The 14,912-nt window shown below is 44.3% G+C and overlaps 10 protein-coding genes across 10 annotated transcripts; 7 read left to right on the forward strand and 3 right to left on the reverse strand. All coding sequences in view use genetic code 12, as the record gives it.

The window, feature by feature from the left end:
- Positions 1 to 354: 354 nt before the first annotated feature.
- On the forward strand, positions 355 to 2,745 carry PGUG_03696 (uncharacterized protein; the record flags this gene model as incomplete). The annotated part of the gene is made up of 1 exon (XM_001484265.1): positions 355 to 2,745. One exon carries the CDS (start codon positions 355 to 357, stop codon positions 2,743 to 2,745), a length of 2,391 nt encoding a protein of 796 aa, XP_001484315.2.
- Positions 2,746 to 2,871: 126 nt separating this feature from the next.
- COX13 (cytochrome c oxidase subunit VIa) lies at positions 2,872 to 3,279 on the forward strand (the record flags this gene model as incomplete). Its single annotated transcript, XM_001484266.1, has 1 exon — positions 2,872 to 3,279. One exon carries the CDS (start codon positions 2,872 to 2,874, stop codon positions 3,277 to 3,279), a length of 408 nt encoding a protein of 135 aa, XP_001484316.1.
- Positions 3,280 to 3,550: 271 nt separating this feature from the next.
- CDC55 (protein phosphatase 2A regulatory subunit) lies at positions 3,551 to 4,381 on the reverse strand (the record flags this gene model as incomplete). Its single annotated transcript, XM_001484268.1, has 1 exon — positions 3,551 to 4,381. The coding sequence occupies one exon, from the start codon at positions 4,379 to 4,381 to the stop codon at positions 3,551 to 3,553; it is 831 nt and encodes a 276-aa protein (XP_001484318.2).
- On the forward strand, positions 3,591 to 4,070 carry PGUG_03699 (uncharacterized protein; the record flags this gene model as incomplete). Its single annotated transcript, XM_001484267.1, has 1 exon — positions 3,591 to 4,070. The coding sequence occupies one exon, from the start codon at positions 3,591 to 3,593 to the stop codon at positions 4,068 to 4,070; it is 480 nt and encodes a 159-aa protein (XP_001484317.2).
- A 1,083-nt stretch (positions 4,382 to 5,464) lies between the features above and the next one.
- RPS26A (40S ribosomal protein eS26) lies at positions 5,465 to 5,824 on the reverse strand (the record flags this gene model as incomplete). The annotated part of the gene is made up of 1 exon (XM_001484269.1): positions 5,465 to 5,824. The coding sequence occupies one exon, from the start codon at positions 5,822 to 5,824 to the stop codon at positions 5,465 to 5,467; it is 360 nt and encodes a 119-aa protein (XP_001484319.1).
- Positions 5,825 to 6,566: 742 nt separating this feature from the next.
- On the forward strand, positions 6,567 to 7,031 carry COX4 (cytochrome c oxidase subunit IV; the record flags this gene model as incomplete). The annotated part of the gene is made up of 1 exon (XM_001484270.1): positions 6,567 to 7,031. One exon carries the CDS (start codon positions 6,567 to 6,569, stop codon positions 7,029 to 7,031), a length of 465 nt encoding a protein of 154 aa, XP_001484320.2.
- Positions 7,032 to 7,254: 223 nt separating this feature from the next.
- Positions 7,255 to 8,346, forward strand: PGUG_03702 (uncharacterized protein; the record flags this gene model as incomplete). The annotated part of the gene is made up of 1 exon (XM_001484271.1): positions 7,255 to 8,346. One exon carries the CDS (start codon positions 7,255 to 7,257, stop codon positions 8,344 to 8,346), a length of 1,092 nt encoding a protein of 363 aa, XP_001484321.2.
- Positions 8,347 to 8,899: 553 nt separating this feature from the next.
- SLA1 (cytoskeletal protein-binding protein) lies at positions 8,900 to 12,526 on the forward strand (the record flags this gene model as incomplete). Its single annotated transcript, XM_001484272.1, has 1 exon — positions 8,900 to 12,526. The coding sequence occupies one exon, from the start codon at positions 8,900 to 8,902 to the stop codon at positions 12,524 to 12,526; it is 3,627 nt and encodes a 1,208-aa protein (XP_001484322.2).
- A 118-nt stretch (positions 12,527 to 12,644) lies between these two features.
- On the forward strand, positions 12,645 to 14,195 carry PGUG_03704 (mRNA (N6-adenosine)-methyltransferase; the record flags this gene model as incomplete). Its single annotated transcript, XM_001484273.1, has 1 exon — positions 12,645 to 14,195. One exon carries the CDS (start codon positions 12,645 to 12,647, stop codon positions 14,193 to 14,195), a length of 1,551 nt encoding a protein of 516 aa, XP_001484323.2.
- Positions 14,196 to 14,257: 62 nt separating this feature from the next.
- Positions 14,258 to 14,878, reverse strand: PGUG_03705 (uncharacterized protein; the record flags this gene model as incomplete). Its single annotated transcript, XM_001484274.1, has 1 exon — positions 14,258 to 14,878. The coding sequence occupies one exon, from the start codon at positions 14,876 to 14,878 to the stop codon at positions 14,258 to 14,260; it is 621 nt and encodes a 206-aa protein (XP_001484324.2).
- Between the last annotated feature and the right edge of the window lie 34 nt (positions 14,879 to 14,912).

Genomic DNA, 14,912 nt, shown 5'->3' on the forward strand with positions numbered 1-14,912 from the left:
CTAGATTTTCCTTGCATTTTACTTTTCCAGAAGGCTTTCCGTTGGCTTTTAATCAACTCGGCAGACTTCCATTCAGTTTCGGGCGGCTTTCATTCAGTTTCGGGCCGACTTTTCGCCGATTCGTGTGTCTTTTTTTTTACCTTCACCATCGCATATCCCTCAGCGATTATTGTCCAATGGGCCATCTTGGAGCTCCCTATCGCCTATTTATCGCTAAAAGATTGCATTAATTATCGAAATCATCACTAAAAGCTCCCCAAATACGTTCTTAATCCGGAGTTTTTTTGCAACATTGAAAAGTCTTGGCTCGCTTGCGCCGATACCATTTTCAGAAAAAGGTCCCAATTTTCGTCCATGATCGTTCTTTTCCGAAGGAGACGTAACGTGGTGGCCCTAGTGGTTATCCTATGTCTTTGCTCCTTTGTTTTTCTTCACCCGTCACTCCTTTCGTATATCAGTCCCAACTACTTTGATCGATTGGTGGACCAACTTCCGTTTTCAGATCTGTTGGCTCAAGCGGTGGATTTTAGTGCCAAAGACAATTTCGACACCTTTGTGTTTCCAGAATATTTGACCAGCAGAGATGGTCTGGATGTGTTGAAATATACCATGCCTTTTGACCCGAGGTTCACCATGGGTCTCGTTCTCGATCATTTGGCCAACCAAATCGAGCAATCCAAATCTGTGTACGAAGTTCACCTTCCATACTTCCATTGGGCTGACTACACCGACTTATCAAACCTTAACAAGTTTTACTTTTCTGCGGAAAAAGACAATTGCAAAAATCTTTTCGATGTCACCACTCCGAGTCAAAGCCGGAACAGAAAACAGGAGCTCGTGCAAACAGAATTGTATTGCCTTGACCAGTCGCAGCTTGAAGATGCATCTCTGGATTCAGCATTCAGCGAAGATCAACGCAGAGCATTCCAGTTAGCGAAAACTAGACCTGTTTCTACCGGGTGGTATGTTTTCGACTACGGCGGCCGGTCCAAACTGTCGTTGAAAATCTTGCATGCCAAGTCGTACCTCGAGAATTTCATGGCTCCTCCACGGAATCTTGTGCTTCTTATTCCCACTAAAAAAGGACCAGCTTCTATTTCCGTTCCTGTCAACCAGGACATTTCTGGCCGGGAAAGAATCTCTCAAACCTCAATTCTTGAAGGTTACTTGACAAACTTCAGACAGAATTCGCCAGATGCTCCATCGGTGAACGTGGCTAAGCAATTGCAAAGAGTGAGTGAGTTGGTTCCAAAGTATGCCAAGGTTGCTCCTTTGCCCCATACAAAGCCATTGAAGCACGAGGACTTCACGGCAGACTGTGGAACCATCATAAACTCCTTAGGAGACGGCATGCTGGAGTCTGTACAATCGTATAAGCAGTCGTTGGAATACTCGCTTGCTGAAACAAATCCGCCCAAATACTTTAAAGAGGCCAAGATTCTCAAAAAGGAAGCGAATTGGGCTCATGGTGGACACTATGACTGGCGGTTTTTCGCCGGGTTGATCAACTTCACCGACAGACAACCACCAGTGTTGCATGGCCTTTTACAAGCGTATCTTAAATTTGCAAATGCAAATAATATAACCACTTGGGTGGCTCATGGATCGCTTTTATCGTGGTACTGGAACGGCGTAGCTTTCCCATGGGATAATGATATCGATGTCCAGATGCCCATCCAGGACCTTCATCGTCTTTCACGAGAGTTCAATCAGAGCATGATCGTTGACCTTGGTGGAGAGTCTGACCAGGAAGTAAGATATGGTCGATACTTTCTCGATTGTGGAACATTCATAAGTCATCGCACGGCTGGAAACGGGAACAATAATATTGATGCTCGGTTCATCGATGTCGACACCGGCTTTTACATTGACATTACTGGGTTGGCAATTTCTGACGAAAGGGCTCCCACTCGTTATAACGATTTACTTCCGGCTGAGCTCTCACGACAATCTTTGGATGCCACCATCACCGAACAGAGCCGTAACGAGTATCTCCAGGCCTATAATTGTCGGCATCATCATTTTGCCCGGCTCAATGAGCTCAGTCCATTGAGTTTATCTGCGGTTGAAGGTCAATTTGTCTACGTTCCTGCTAACTATGAGCGGGTACTTATAAACGAATATGGAGTCAAGGGAATCATCAATGAAGTATTCAAAATCTTCACGTTTGTGCCTCGATTCCAACTCTGGATACCGACGCGAGACCTCAGGCGTTTCACCAATAACCACGACATAAAGTGGTCAGACGAGCAAACATGGAAGTATTGGAGTGAGCAAGACCATATCCAGTTTTTGGCCCAGAATGAAGATTTATTGACGGAATACGTAGCCACGAGGAAGATGACACTGTTGCATAACGAGGAAATGAAGTTGCGGAGAAAACGCAAAAAGAGTGAAAAGTTTGTCGTTGACTGTATTGAAAAGGATCCACTGTTGACCAAATTAAGACATGATTATTTTTCGTTTTTGGTATCTAATCATGACTATGACTTCCGCATTCGAGATGACGAGGTTAAGAGACAATATAAAGAGCTCGATCAGGCGCTAGCAGAGCAAAATCTCGACAAAGTGGAGGAAACTACAAAGACAATTGAGTCGGAAACGGCTGCAAATAATTTACCGGAAACCGACCAAGAACCCGAGAACATAGATTCTCTTCCAAAAATACAATCCCCAGAGGAACAAAATGACGCTACAATGAGAAGACCAGTTCCCAACCCAGTCGACTCAAACCAATCTTGGTAAGACAAAATAGCATTATAGTAATACATTGAAATTGTCTGCAGTGCGGGGCCGGCTTGTCTGCAGTCCGCCAATCATCGTTCGCAATTCTCACGCCATAAACTTCATTCTTGTAGACAACCCATCACGATGTTTAGAAGAGCCGGCCAACGCACCTTTGCCCGCTTCAACTCCTCTGGTCACGGTCATGTGTCCAAGTACATTTCCGAGTCCGCTTTCCCACATGTGGACAAAAAAGCTGGTGAAGAATTCATCAAAAAACAATCGGAAAAAGCTCAACATTCCGAAGGAATTACCAACACCTGGAAGAGATTGACTTACTTGATTGCATTCCCTGCCATTGCATTGACCGCCATTCCAGTTGTGAACATTGAAATGCATCACGCCGAGCACAGAAAGCACTTGAGAGAGCTTCCCGATGAGGAATGGCCCACTCAGTATGAGTACCAAAACCTTAGACAAAAGAAGTTTTTCTGGGGTGACGGAGACAAGACTTTGTTCTGGAACTCTGACATCAACAGACACATTGAGTCTTAAGTAGAGCAGATGAATAAATGCGATAAGAGAGAGAGAGAGGAGAGAGTAGAGAAAAGAGTAGAGAAGAGAGTAGAGAAGGGAGTAGAGAAGAGGATAGACAGTAGAGGGACGTGAAGCTTTACATCTCGCGATGAAAGCAGCACGCAGTACCACTAGAAGTAATATCCTACAAGGAAACCTCCGTCGAATATCATTGGTTATTATACCAGTAAAATACTTCTTCCCTTCCACTTTCGATCTTCCCCTACAATTTCACCTTAAGTCTTGTATTCTACAAGGTGGAAAAGATATACAAATTGTTGGTGGCTGCGATGGCCACAGAATCTTCACGTGGATGCCACGATAAATGGAGAATGCTCTTCTTGAAGTCAATATTATCGAAATCATTTCCTCCACTTCCAACCCCACTCATTAGTCTCCGTCTGGTTCCACTATTTCCCATCTTCTTTGATTTAAAAGCAGATTTATCCGCCTGTAAAATGATCTCTTCTTGTTCCTCATCACCCATTTGTGACGATGGTGATTGGGGGTACGCATCGGTTGGAAGACCAGGCGATTCAACATCATTATCTTCGTCGTCGTCATCTTCGTCGAAAACATCTTCCTTTCTTCTGTTCATCTTGGTTTTGATTTCACTGCCTCCGTTGACAATATTAGGATATATCATGAAGCTATTGTTGTATGATCCAGTCATAACCGACTTGCTATCGCCACTGAACTGTACTTCGAACTTGTCAAAGATGGCATCGTTCTCATATGTATCGCACAATCTATCCCGCAAATGTTCATGAACATTTATCGTCTTGACGGGTTTCAGTTCCATAGCCAAATCCCAAATCTTAACCGTCATGTAGTCTCGAGATACGATATATCTTCCGTCGTGGCTGAACTTGACGTCAGAAATAGACGACGTTATCTCGGTGAAAAAGTTGTGCGAAGCAGGGTCCAAGTATTCCTCGAACACTTTGGCATGCGAATCACACAACGAATTGGATCTCATATCTGACAATTTGATAGTGCCCTTCGACGAAGAGTACATTAATAAATTACAATGATTGGGATGGAATTCGGCACTGGTAATTACCTCGGTCAACTCTTCCATGTTGGCCGGTTTGATGTCCACGATGTTGAACGATTGGTCAGAAATGCCCAAGTTCCACAAATTGATTCGAAGATCATCGGACGACAAATAAGTTTCCTGGTCCGAATTGACAGATATCGAGTTTATATGGTAGGCATGGGCGTTAGAGTAGATCTTCTTCGGTTGTGCCAGAATTAATTTATCATGAACTGTCAACTTGGGCAAACGTAAATTGTCCACGTTAAACGACGTGGGAAGTTGGTCTGCACCCTTCAAGTTGTTCTCGCTCACGAGCTTCACTTGTCTTTCAGCCACTTTCCACAACTTGATCGTCTTGTCATTGGTGGAAAGTAGGTAAAGGGCATCATTGGAGCTTCTGATCCATTTTATCTTGTTGATTTTCTCTTCGATTTCCAACGACTTCAAGTAGTCAAACTCGGCGTCATGACTTTGAAATTCGGTGAAAAACTTGTACTCACAACTGTGCTTTTTCTTTGAATGATTGCGTTCGAATAACACCACTCTACCGCCTTTATCTCCAGTAGCCAAGAAATTTCCGTCATAATTGAACTCTACCCGTGGAAATTATATCGGCTTCCGTAACGTTTTCAATGTCTCCCTTATCACCAAAGCATTGGGAGAACTTCCAACTATCTTCCATCGTCATGTTGAAATATTTCTAAATATGAATTTCCGCCACTTTTTTCCAACCCAAATGAACACAAGGTGGCCGGTACACTTAAAGTTGTCAGCGGGTATGTCCTGAAGGCTCAATGTTGCAAAGAAAAAAAAAAACTTGATCTTTTCGAGCCGAACGGTGTAAATTTGTGTCGAAATTGACAAGTCGGTTATCGAGGTTATTGTGCAGTAAACAAGCCAATCACTAAACTGCAGCTGAAAAACTTCCAAATCGACGATAAAAGTTCCTCAAAGTCAAGTTGGTATTGGTGTACAAATGGAGTTGTACCTAGCAATGAAGTCCAACTCCTGATCAATGACGGGATGTGTACAGGACGGAGCGTGGGTGTGTGGGTGCATATACAATACTATTTTTGTTGAGGTGATTTTACGCCTTGTATCAGATGTGTGTATTGCTATTAATACTTAGGCAGCCTTCTTGGCGGCATCAGCAGGGTTGACCTTTCTGTCAGTGTTGAATCTCTTCCTTTGAGGAGGAGTTCTGACTCTTCTGTCGGTTCTGGATCTGACTCTGACAATTCTGGCGTGGATGGCACAGGAGACACAGTAGTGCAACTTGTTGTACAACTTTGGCACGGCGTACTCAGAGTAGACCGAAGCCTCAGACAAATCTCTGACAGCGGCGGCTTCAACCATGTTTCTGATGGTGACTCTCTTGATGGCCTTATCCTTAGGAACACATCTGGCACAGTTCAAACATCTGACTGGCTTGACGTGACCTCTTCCCTTCTTGTTTCTACCGTTGGAAGCTCTCTTTTTTGGCATGCTGAGTTAGTAACGACAGATAATTATTTGTTGGGGTTGGTTTAGTCGAATTAGAATTTTTCATTTGATTTTTCATCGTCCATTATTGTCTCAATCACATCTCTTTACGGTGTCCAGCGGGTTTATATCGTATCCTGTGGTTTTCATTGTTCATATTTCAACGCCAGCGCAACGCCCTCAATATACCGATACTTACTTGTTTAAACTGTTAAGAATAATCCACTGGAGTCGCAGTGAAAGTTTTGCGAGCGGTTGTGCGAGGCTCAAGTCACGAAAACGTGATCCGCGGGCTCAGCCCTGAAATGCATATATGCCGGTTGGTGCTTTGGGTGTTCTGGTCGCGCTTATTTGCATCCTTTCACCCACAGTAAAGGGCCCGCCAATCAACGACTGCCTTGTGCGCGCAGTGTTAGCTGATTTTCAAACCAGCTAAGACGACAGTGAAAGTATGTATACCATCAGAAACAAAGATAGTGAAATGGTGTGAGATAATATGGTAGGCGGAAGCAGAAAACTTGCCTGAACTTGAATTCGACCTATGCCCCACATACGACCGGAATTGGTCCATGATACCATGCATTTGAAAGACAACTTCCGGTTTATGATACAAGTTCCGGTTTATGAGACAACATCCGGATCACAACTTCCGACCTGACAGCTTCTGTTCGACCTTTAGCTGCCCCGCAGATTTTTCACCATCACTTTTATCGTTACTTGATTTTTACTTGATATACTAACTCAGATGCTTTCTCGTGCTCTTCGTGTCACTCGTAACACCAGACTCTTGTCTACTTCTAGAGTACTTTCTCTGGCTCCAGTGAATGTCAATCAAAAGACTGCCAGCAAATTGGCCGAAGTCACTGGTCCGGATGGATCTTTGATTGGTCCTGGTGCTAAGGAAGGTACCATTCCAACCGATTTGGACCAAGCTACTGGTTTGGAAAGATATGAAATCTTGGGTAAGAGAGAAGGTATTGATGTGTTCAACTTGGACAAGCCTATCTTTGAAGGATCTGGTACCATGAAAGACCCATATTTGGTTCCAACTTATATTGGACATCGTTACGTTGGATGCAGAGGTAAAGGTGGTGAGGAACACAAAGCATATTGGTTAGATGTCAAGGAAGGTACTCCAGCTAGATGCTGGCAATGTGGTACTGTGTACGCTGCCAAGTACTTGGGTGAACCCGGCCACCACCACCACTGATTATCACCACTGATCATGAGCGATGATCGTCGCATAGAACATCTTTGACCGGTAGGGCTAAGTATCAATTCTACATTACGTACTAGCTGTAGCTAAGTGTAGGCGCCGTTTAGTTTATTTTACGAAAAGCCACTGTGCGGCACTATCCGCTTCGGCGTTCGGCCCGTGCGACCACAATATTTAAACTGCAAATTGCCAGGGTGCAAAAAATTAAAGATAAAGTATGCTGAAGAAAAAGGTTTTGTTTCTTGCTGAACCTAACCAGGACTTGCCTGAGTATCGTCATTTCCAACACTTGTATGAGTGTATTCCATACCAATTGACCACCAGTGAAAAACTCATAGAGGATTTCAAAACGTCTTTGAAAGACATCGAAGCCATCTATGCCGCCTGGCTCGGATTTATTCCTCTTGGAGGGTTTGCTAATGAAATCTTGGCCAATTCTCCTCCCAACTTGAAAATTATTTCTGTTTGCTCTGTTGGTTACGACGGTTTTGACGAAACGGCTATGGCCGAAAAGGGACTCATTTTAACCAATGTTCCCTCATCGGGAGCTGCCGAGCCCGTGGCTGATTTGGTGCTTTTCAATGCTTTGCAAGCGTTTAGGAACTTTGGCTTTTGCACCCAAATTTTCAATGGTGAATTGAACAATTCCATGTATATCAGAAGACGGTTGCAAGACGGTGAGTTCGATACCAGTTCGGGTAAGCTTCAATTGGGCAATGGATCCACTCATGCCTTTGGTCAATCGTCAGCTGGAAGACCCAACATTAGTCCAGCAGGACATACTGTGGTGATAGTTGGTTTTGGAAGAATTGGACAAACCATAGGCTCGAGGTTGCATGGCATTGGTATGAAAATTGCCTATGTAAAGCGCACCAAATTGACCACAGTTCACGAACAGCAATTACGGTATCCAGTTACATATTACAAGACCCTTGCTGATGCCAAAGATGTGGCAGATTTGGTGGTAATTGCTTGTCCTGGAACCGCCGAAACCAAGCATTTGGTTAATGCCAATGTGATCAATGCCATTTCCAAGCCGTTCAGAATTATCAATGTAGGAAGAGGTACCGTTATTGATGAGCAGGCATTGGTGGATGGTCTCAAGTCAGGTAAGGTTTTGTTTGCTGGACTTGATGTTTTTGAGTCGGAACCTAAAGTTCATCCTGAACTATTTGGTCGTCCTGATGTTGTGCTCACACCGCACATTGGAGCTTCTACAATGGAGAATTTTGACCACACAGCAGAGGTATCGTTGAAAAACATTGACCATGTTTTGAGCGGAAAAGAGCCATTGACGAGAGTAAACTAGAAGTTGCAAATTGCAGTTAAGCGGTAAAGTTTAGCGGCTTAGTTGCAAGTCCAAAAGTTGAAAAGTTTGTTTTCAGCCTTCTGGCTGCTACATTTCAGTTTTGTATTAGACATAGACATTGTTAAGACACTTTTGATTGGAGTTATCTTACTCAATTTGCACTTTTATTTTTCACAAGTTGATAAAAGACAATGCTAATCATTTCAGCCTAGACGACAAAACCAAAAACTTACAGTAGTACTCAATCTTCAAAAGAATTAACCTACTTCTTTTCCATTAGTATCTCTTCGGCTTTCGGCACCCCACTCCATTCGCAGCATCGCACTTCTTAACTTAGCAATCATCTACACTCACCAAAAATTTTCCCAACTCAAGTAACCAACGTTGAGCAACCACAAACTCTAAAAGCAAGCCCACCCTTCCTTCAACTTTGTCCTTCTTATCATCTACAAAACTTCCCCATTATCTCCCACTGTCCCCCATACTTTTGCAACCGGTCGTGCCCTCACCGGGTGAATCGACATTTCCGTTCCACCTCCTTGCACATCCAACAATGCTGTCGGTATATATCGGCGTGTACCGGGCAGTTTTTGAATATGCTGCCCAGACAGACGAGGAGTTGAATTTGGCTGCCGGCGACATTCTCTATCTTCTTGAAAAGTCGGATGTCGATGACTGGTGGACTGTCAAAAAACGAATCCTTCCCGTCGGCGATGAAGAAGTCGAAGAACCGGTGGGATTGGTTCCCTCAAACTACATTGAGGAAGCCCCAGTGGTGAAGACGGCGCGTGCGCTTTATGACTACGAAAAACAGACCGAAGAAGAGCTTTCGTTCAAGGAGGGCGACCGGTTTGATGTTTATGATGTAAATGATCCAGACTGGATTTTGGTGACTGATGCTGCCCATGAGCATTTTGGCTTCGTGCCGGCAAACTATATAGATATGTCGGCTCAGCTGGGCGTGGCACTGGCGCCAGCGAACCCGCAAGCATTTTCAATGCCTCCGAAACATCCGAGCCAAATTAAACGGGACGCCGAGCTCGACGTTTCTCCAAAGCAAGAACAACCTTTAAAGACCGTTGACCAAGACTACGAGGAGGCTCCACCAAAGCCAGCGAGACCGACAAGTAACGATTTCGTTAACAATTCTCAAACTGAAAACGAACTCAATCTTCATGACGAAGAAGAAGACGCTCCTCCTATGCCGTCCAGACCTGGACCCAGCGCCGCCACTACTCTGAGCTCGATCAATAGAGAGCCGGCAGTAGCTCAATCCTCTCAAGATTACCCTAGGACAGAAGATGTTGGAGACCAGCAACATAGCTATGACGGTGAGTTTTTCACCTGGTACATCGATGAGGTTGATGGTCGTAAAAAGAGACCCGTGGTGTTCTCGATCGGCAAGGGAATGATAGTCACCAAGCCAAATTCCCAGAACCCGAAGAAATTGAAACTAAAGTCGGCTTCCACCCTTGATCAAGTATGGAGAGTACGAGATTTGAAGGACTACAGTAACGAGAAAAAACATCTATTCCTCGAATTGACGAATCCAACCACCTCACTCGAGCTCCATTGCGGTCTGAAGGACGTTGCTGAAGCCATTGTGTCCATATTGGCCGACCTAAAAGGCGCAGAAGAAGCCAGAGGCTTGCGCGAAGTTGCCCAGGCTTCCCAAGCGTCTACTAGTGGGAAGAATCGTAAAATTGGTACCCTTATGTTTGACTTTACTGCTCAAAGTCGCGACGAACTTGAAAGCAGAGAAGGTGACGAAGTGTACATTATTGATCAATCGAAGTCGAAAGACTGGTGGATGTGTGAGAACGTTGCTACGGGACGCCAAGGTGTTATTCCTGCTTCGTACATCGAGATTGTGGGCACTTCGAACCTCGACAAGATGACCGATGGTGTTCAGAGACGTAGATCGCAAAAGGCACCCAAGGGAAAGGTGGTTGAAAAGAAGCATCAGCATCGTCGTCGTTCGAGAGATGAAAGAGAAAGAATTCGAGAAAGCGATCAACGTCATCGTGAACGTGACCAGCCCAGCAATGGTCGTGATAGTGATGGAAAATCATTGCCCAACTACCATCGTCTTAGAACCTGGATTGACAGCACCGGATCATTCAAAGTGGAGGCGGAATTTTTAGGGTTTGTCGACGGCAAGATTCATTTACACAAGACAAACGGTGTCAAGATTGCGGTCGCAGCTACAAAGTTGTGCTTGGAAGACTTGGAATACGTAGAGAAGGTGAGCGGAACATCATTGGAGACCTACAAAGAACAGGTTTCAAAGCACACGCCCAAGAAATCCGAGGAAGGTCGTAGCAGGTCTGCAACAGCTGTTATCAACAGCGTTTCTCCAACGAAAGAAAAGTCACTGGGTTCGGGTACTATTCCTCCACAATCAGATCCCGAGTATGATTGGTTCGAGTTCTTTCTTCAATGTGGTATTGATATTGGAAACTGCCAAAGATATACCATCAATTTCAACAGAGAGCAGATGGACGACAAAATCTTGGAAGATATCAATCCTTCACTTTTACGCACTCTTGGTTTAAGAGAGGGAGATATTATCAGGGTGATGAAGTATTTGGATAACAAATTTGACAGGAAAAAGGAAGAACCAGTTCAGCAAACTGCTACAGGCAGTCTTTTTACCGAGCCTACAGGTGCATTGAGAAATAACAGCTCGACAACAGAGGTGTCCAAAGTTGATGCCAAGGCGTTGCCTTCACCAAGAAAGCCAGAGACTCTAGTGGAAAATCCACCACAACAAGTGAATAAGCTAGATGATGATGCATGGGCCATGAAGCCAGCCGCTCGCTCTAATGAAGATTTACTGAGAGTGAGATCACAAACTCCACAATACACTGGGTCTCTTCAGGACTTGGTGGATATTAAGCCGTTCAAGGTGAATGACAAACCAATGCCCGCTTTACCTACTGAAGCCAAGCAAGAGCCTGCACCATCAGCTCCAGCTTTGAAGCCGGTTCAAACTGGGCCATCCATACAACCTGGTCAACAATTTGCAGCTAACAAAACCGGTTCTACTACTGTGGGCGGTTTGGGAGCTCAAACAACGGGAGGTCTCGTTCCAGTACAAAGAACTGGCGGGTTGGTTCCAGTACAGCGGACTGGTGGTTTACTTCCAATGCAACCCACCGGATTTGTGCCTATAACCGCACAACCCACAGGGTTCATACCCATCCAAGCTACTGGCTTGCAACCTCAAATAACCTTTGGAATTGTTCCTCTTCAAACAGGAACCGCAACTTTCACGGCCACTCCAACCGGTCCCCAAGCATCAATGCCTCAAACTACTTTTGGGCAGCAGCAGCCACAATTACAACCTTCGACTACTTTCGGAGGAATGAACAAAGTGCCACTTCAAATGACTGGCGGGGCCATGCCTGCCACCTCATTTGGTCAACCAATGACATTGCAACAAACTGGACCATTGGTTCCAGCGCAGCGCACAGGAGGCACTCCTTTTGGTCAACAGACGGGTCCAATTGGAAATCAGCTTACTGGTGGATTACCTCCACAAACCTCGTTTGGAATGTTCCAGCCTACCGGTCAGCAGTCTACTGGAGGTCCCATGTTGCACCAAGGTCCACCGGCCAATTCTTTCGGACCTGGAAGCATATCGTCTCCTCCTACATTCATGAACCAAAATCCAGGAACAATTACGCTGCCTCAACCAGCATTTCCCACAGGACAACAACCTTTCAACCTGTCATTCCCAGGAAGCCAAACTGGTCAGGAACAATATGGTCAGCCCAACATGAATCTGTTGTCAAACATGTTCCAAAACACAAACATTTCGAGCAATGGCTACCAACCTCCTACATCTTTTGGTCAACCTCAAGCAAGCTTTCAATCATCATTTGGCCAACAGCCATCATTTGGACAACAACAAACTTCCTTTGGGCAACAGCAAACCTCCTTTGGACAACAACCAACATCCTTTGGTCAGCCCCCAACCTCCTTTGGTCAACAACCTAGCTCTTTTGGTCAACCAGCTTTTGGCCAACAGCCTCTGTTTGACGGATTTGGATATTCGCAGCCATTGCAATCACAGCCCACTGGTTCTGGATTCGGCAATGCACCATTGCAGTCACAACAGACTGGCAGAAGAGCTAACCTACAAGCTGCTACTGCAGACAATCCATTTGGGTTTTAAAAGTTACTTAAAAAAGTTGCAATTAGATAAGCGTCTTAATACACACCTGCAGCCATAATGTGGTTGATTGTGCGACACATTTTGCAGCCGCGACACATCATTTTCTTTATATTGAATCATGATGAGTGTAAACATTAGTCTATTAGTCGATTTTTTGATTCAAAAAGCCAGTGTTATTCTTCAGCCACCGGTAAATGGTGACTTTTGTTTGTTGTTGAAGCTTTTCAACCTGTGGTTGGGCGATAAAATTTTGCCTGACATCAAGGTGTCACTTGACGAATTGCATCATATGATCGTGGAAATCAACCTGCTATCACCCAGATCTGTTCTACTAGATGAAGAAGGACCAAGTGCTTTGTCTAGTGTCAAGACTTTCAAAATAAGTTGGATTTTTGATGTTCGTCTTCATGCTCTTCGAGACCGGCTTGACGGAAAAGCAATTAAGGAAAACAACTTCAAATTGAAACATAAAAGTAGACAAAAGGATCCGTTGAAGCAGCTACTGAAAATGTTATCAGATAAGAATACCACGAAGAAAATTGATGAACAAGTAGGTGGATTATCGATGGAAGTGTGCACCAAGTTTTTACAAGAACCAACGGCGATGGTCAAGTTGGCCAGAGAGAAGGCTCGCTTGACAACGCCATTCAAGCCAATTTTCAAAGTGTGCCAAAACGATAAGCACAGCAAAGTGCTTGCTAATGTCTGCTTCAGTAAGAAAGATATCGTGAATGCTGTAACCCGTAATATCCACATGCCAGGTACCAGCTTACACAAGATTTTATTCCAGTATCGGTCGTTGATGTCTCCAGAAATCTATGCTTGCTCCCAAGAAAAAACCCACAATCTCCCCATCAAATTCTCAAATTCTGAAACGTCTCCAGGAGATTGCTCCTACTTGGATACATGCCATAAAATGAGAAGCTGCCGCTACCTTCATTACTATACTTTGACTCCAACAAAACAGCCAGAAAAGCCGCCATTGAACAATAAGGTTGATCTTTCCGAGTATACCATTGGTCAATGTTACACAAGTGAGTTTAGAGAAGTATCAGCTCCACAGTGGATCTCTTGTGATGTCAGATATTTAAAGTTTCCTCTTCTTGGAAAATTTGCAGCCATTATCTCAGACCCTGCGTGGGACATCCACATGTCTTTACCATACGGAACGTGCAAAGATTTGGAGCTCATGTCCCTACCAGTAGACAAGCTTCAAGATGAGGGCATAATAATTCTTTGGGTAACGGGGAGGTCAATTGATGTCGGTCGTAAAGCATTGCACAAGTGGGGGTACAGAATGTCTAACGAGATGATCTGGATTAAACTCAACCAGTTAAAGCGAACTATAGTCACAGGAAGAACCGGTCACTGGCTCAACCATTCTAAAGAGCATTTGTTGGTGGGCGTGAAAGGCAACCCACCTTGGCTCAACCGGTTAATTGACGTTGATACTATAGTGAGCGGCACGAGAGAAACTCTGAGAAAGCCAGATGAAGTTTACGATATGGTTGAAAGAATAGTAGGCAAGCATTCTCGAAAGCTAGAGATATTTGGGCGGGACCATAATGTCCGTCCAGGATGGCTTACCATAGGAAACCAGTTGACTGGAGTGTCGTTGCAAGAACCGATGTTACTTGAAGCTTACGATGATCTTCTTGAACGCAAATAAAACATCATTCGTTACACCATAATTTAGCTATCATCGCTGCTACCTCACTTTAGCTATTTTAATCATAGTTGCTTTTTCGACTTATCTTTCATCCTATAATTCCTGACCAACACCCCGGCCTCGTTGTCCATCTGCTTCTTCAACTGAGGCTTGTAACCAAGTGCGAAAGCGATTTCAAAGACCACAAAAAATGGAGCCAAAACTAATGCTTGGAGCAAATTATCAAGCAAAGCTGGAGCCCGTTTCTCATGCACTCCGTGGCCGTAAAATTGAGCGAGCCAGGATATCACATTGGCGAAAATTGCATATCGAGTGAACTCTTGAGGTGTGATCCAAGACGTAGGTTTCAAGTTCAAAAGTGCATACTTGAAAACATACGCTGCAGAAGCCAAGAATGCAAGCGCTGGCACACCCAATTGCCACTCTAGAAGAGCATAGTATGTTCCATAAGACCAAGCAAATATGGATCCCAAGTTGATGTATGGCAGATATGAAGTCACCTCAACAGGTGACAAAAAGGCAATAACCGACAAAAGAATAACCGGAATACATGCTAGATGTATAGCCACATTGACGTGGTTGAAGTGATAAGATCTGTAAAATACCAAGTGACCTTTTAAATCGAACAAACCTGCCATTATGATTGGTAAAGTTTGCTTTTTTGCGGGGTAAAATTTTGACATCTATTTGATATGCAGAACAGAAACCTAAATCTAT

The sequence above is a fragment of the Meyerozyma guilliermondii genome, genomic scaffold (assembly GCF_000149425.1).
Source record: "Meyerozyma guilliermondii ATCC 6260 scaffold_4 genomic scaffold, whole genome shotgun sequence".
Classification (NCBI taxonomy): Eukaryota; Fungi; Ascomycota; class Pichiomycetes; order Serinales; family Debaryomycetaceae; genus Meyerozyma; species Meyerozyma guilliermondii.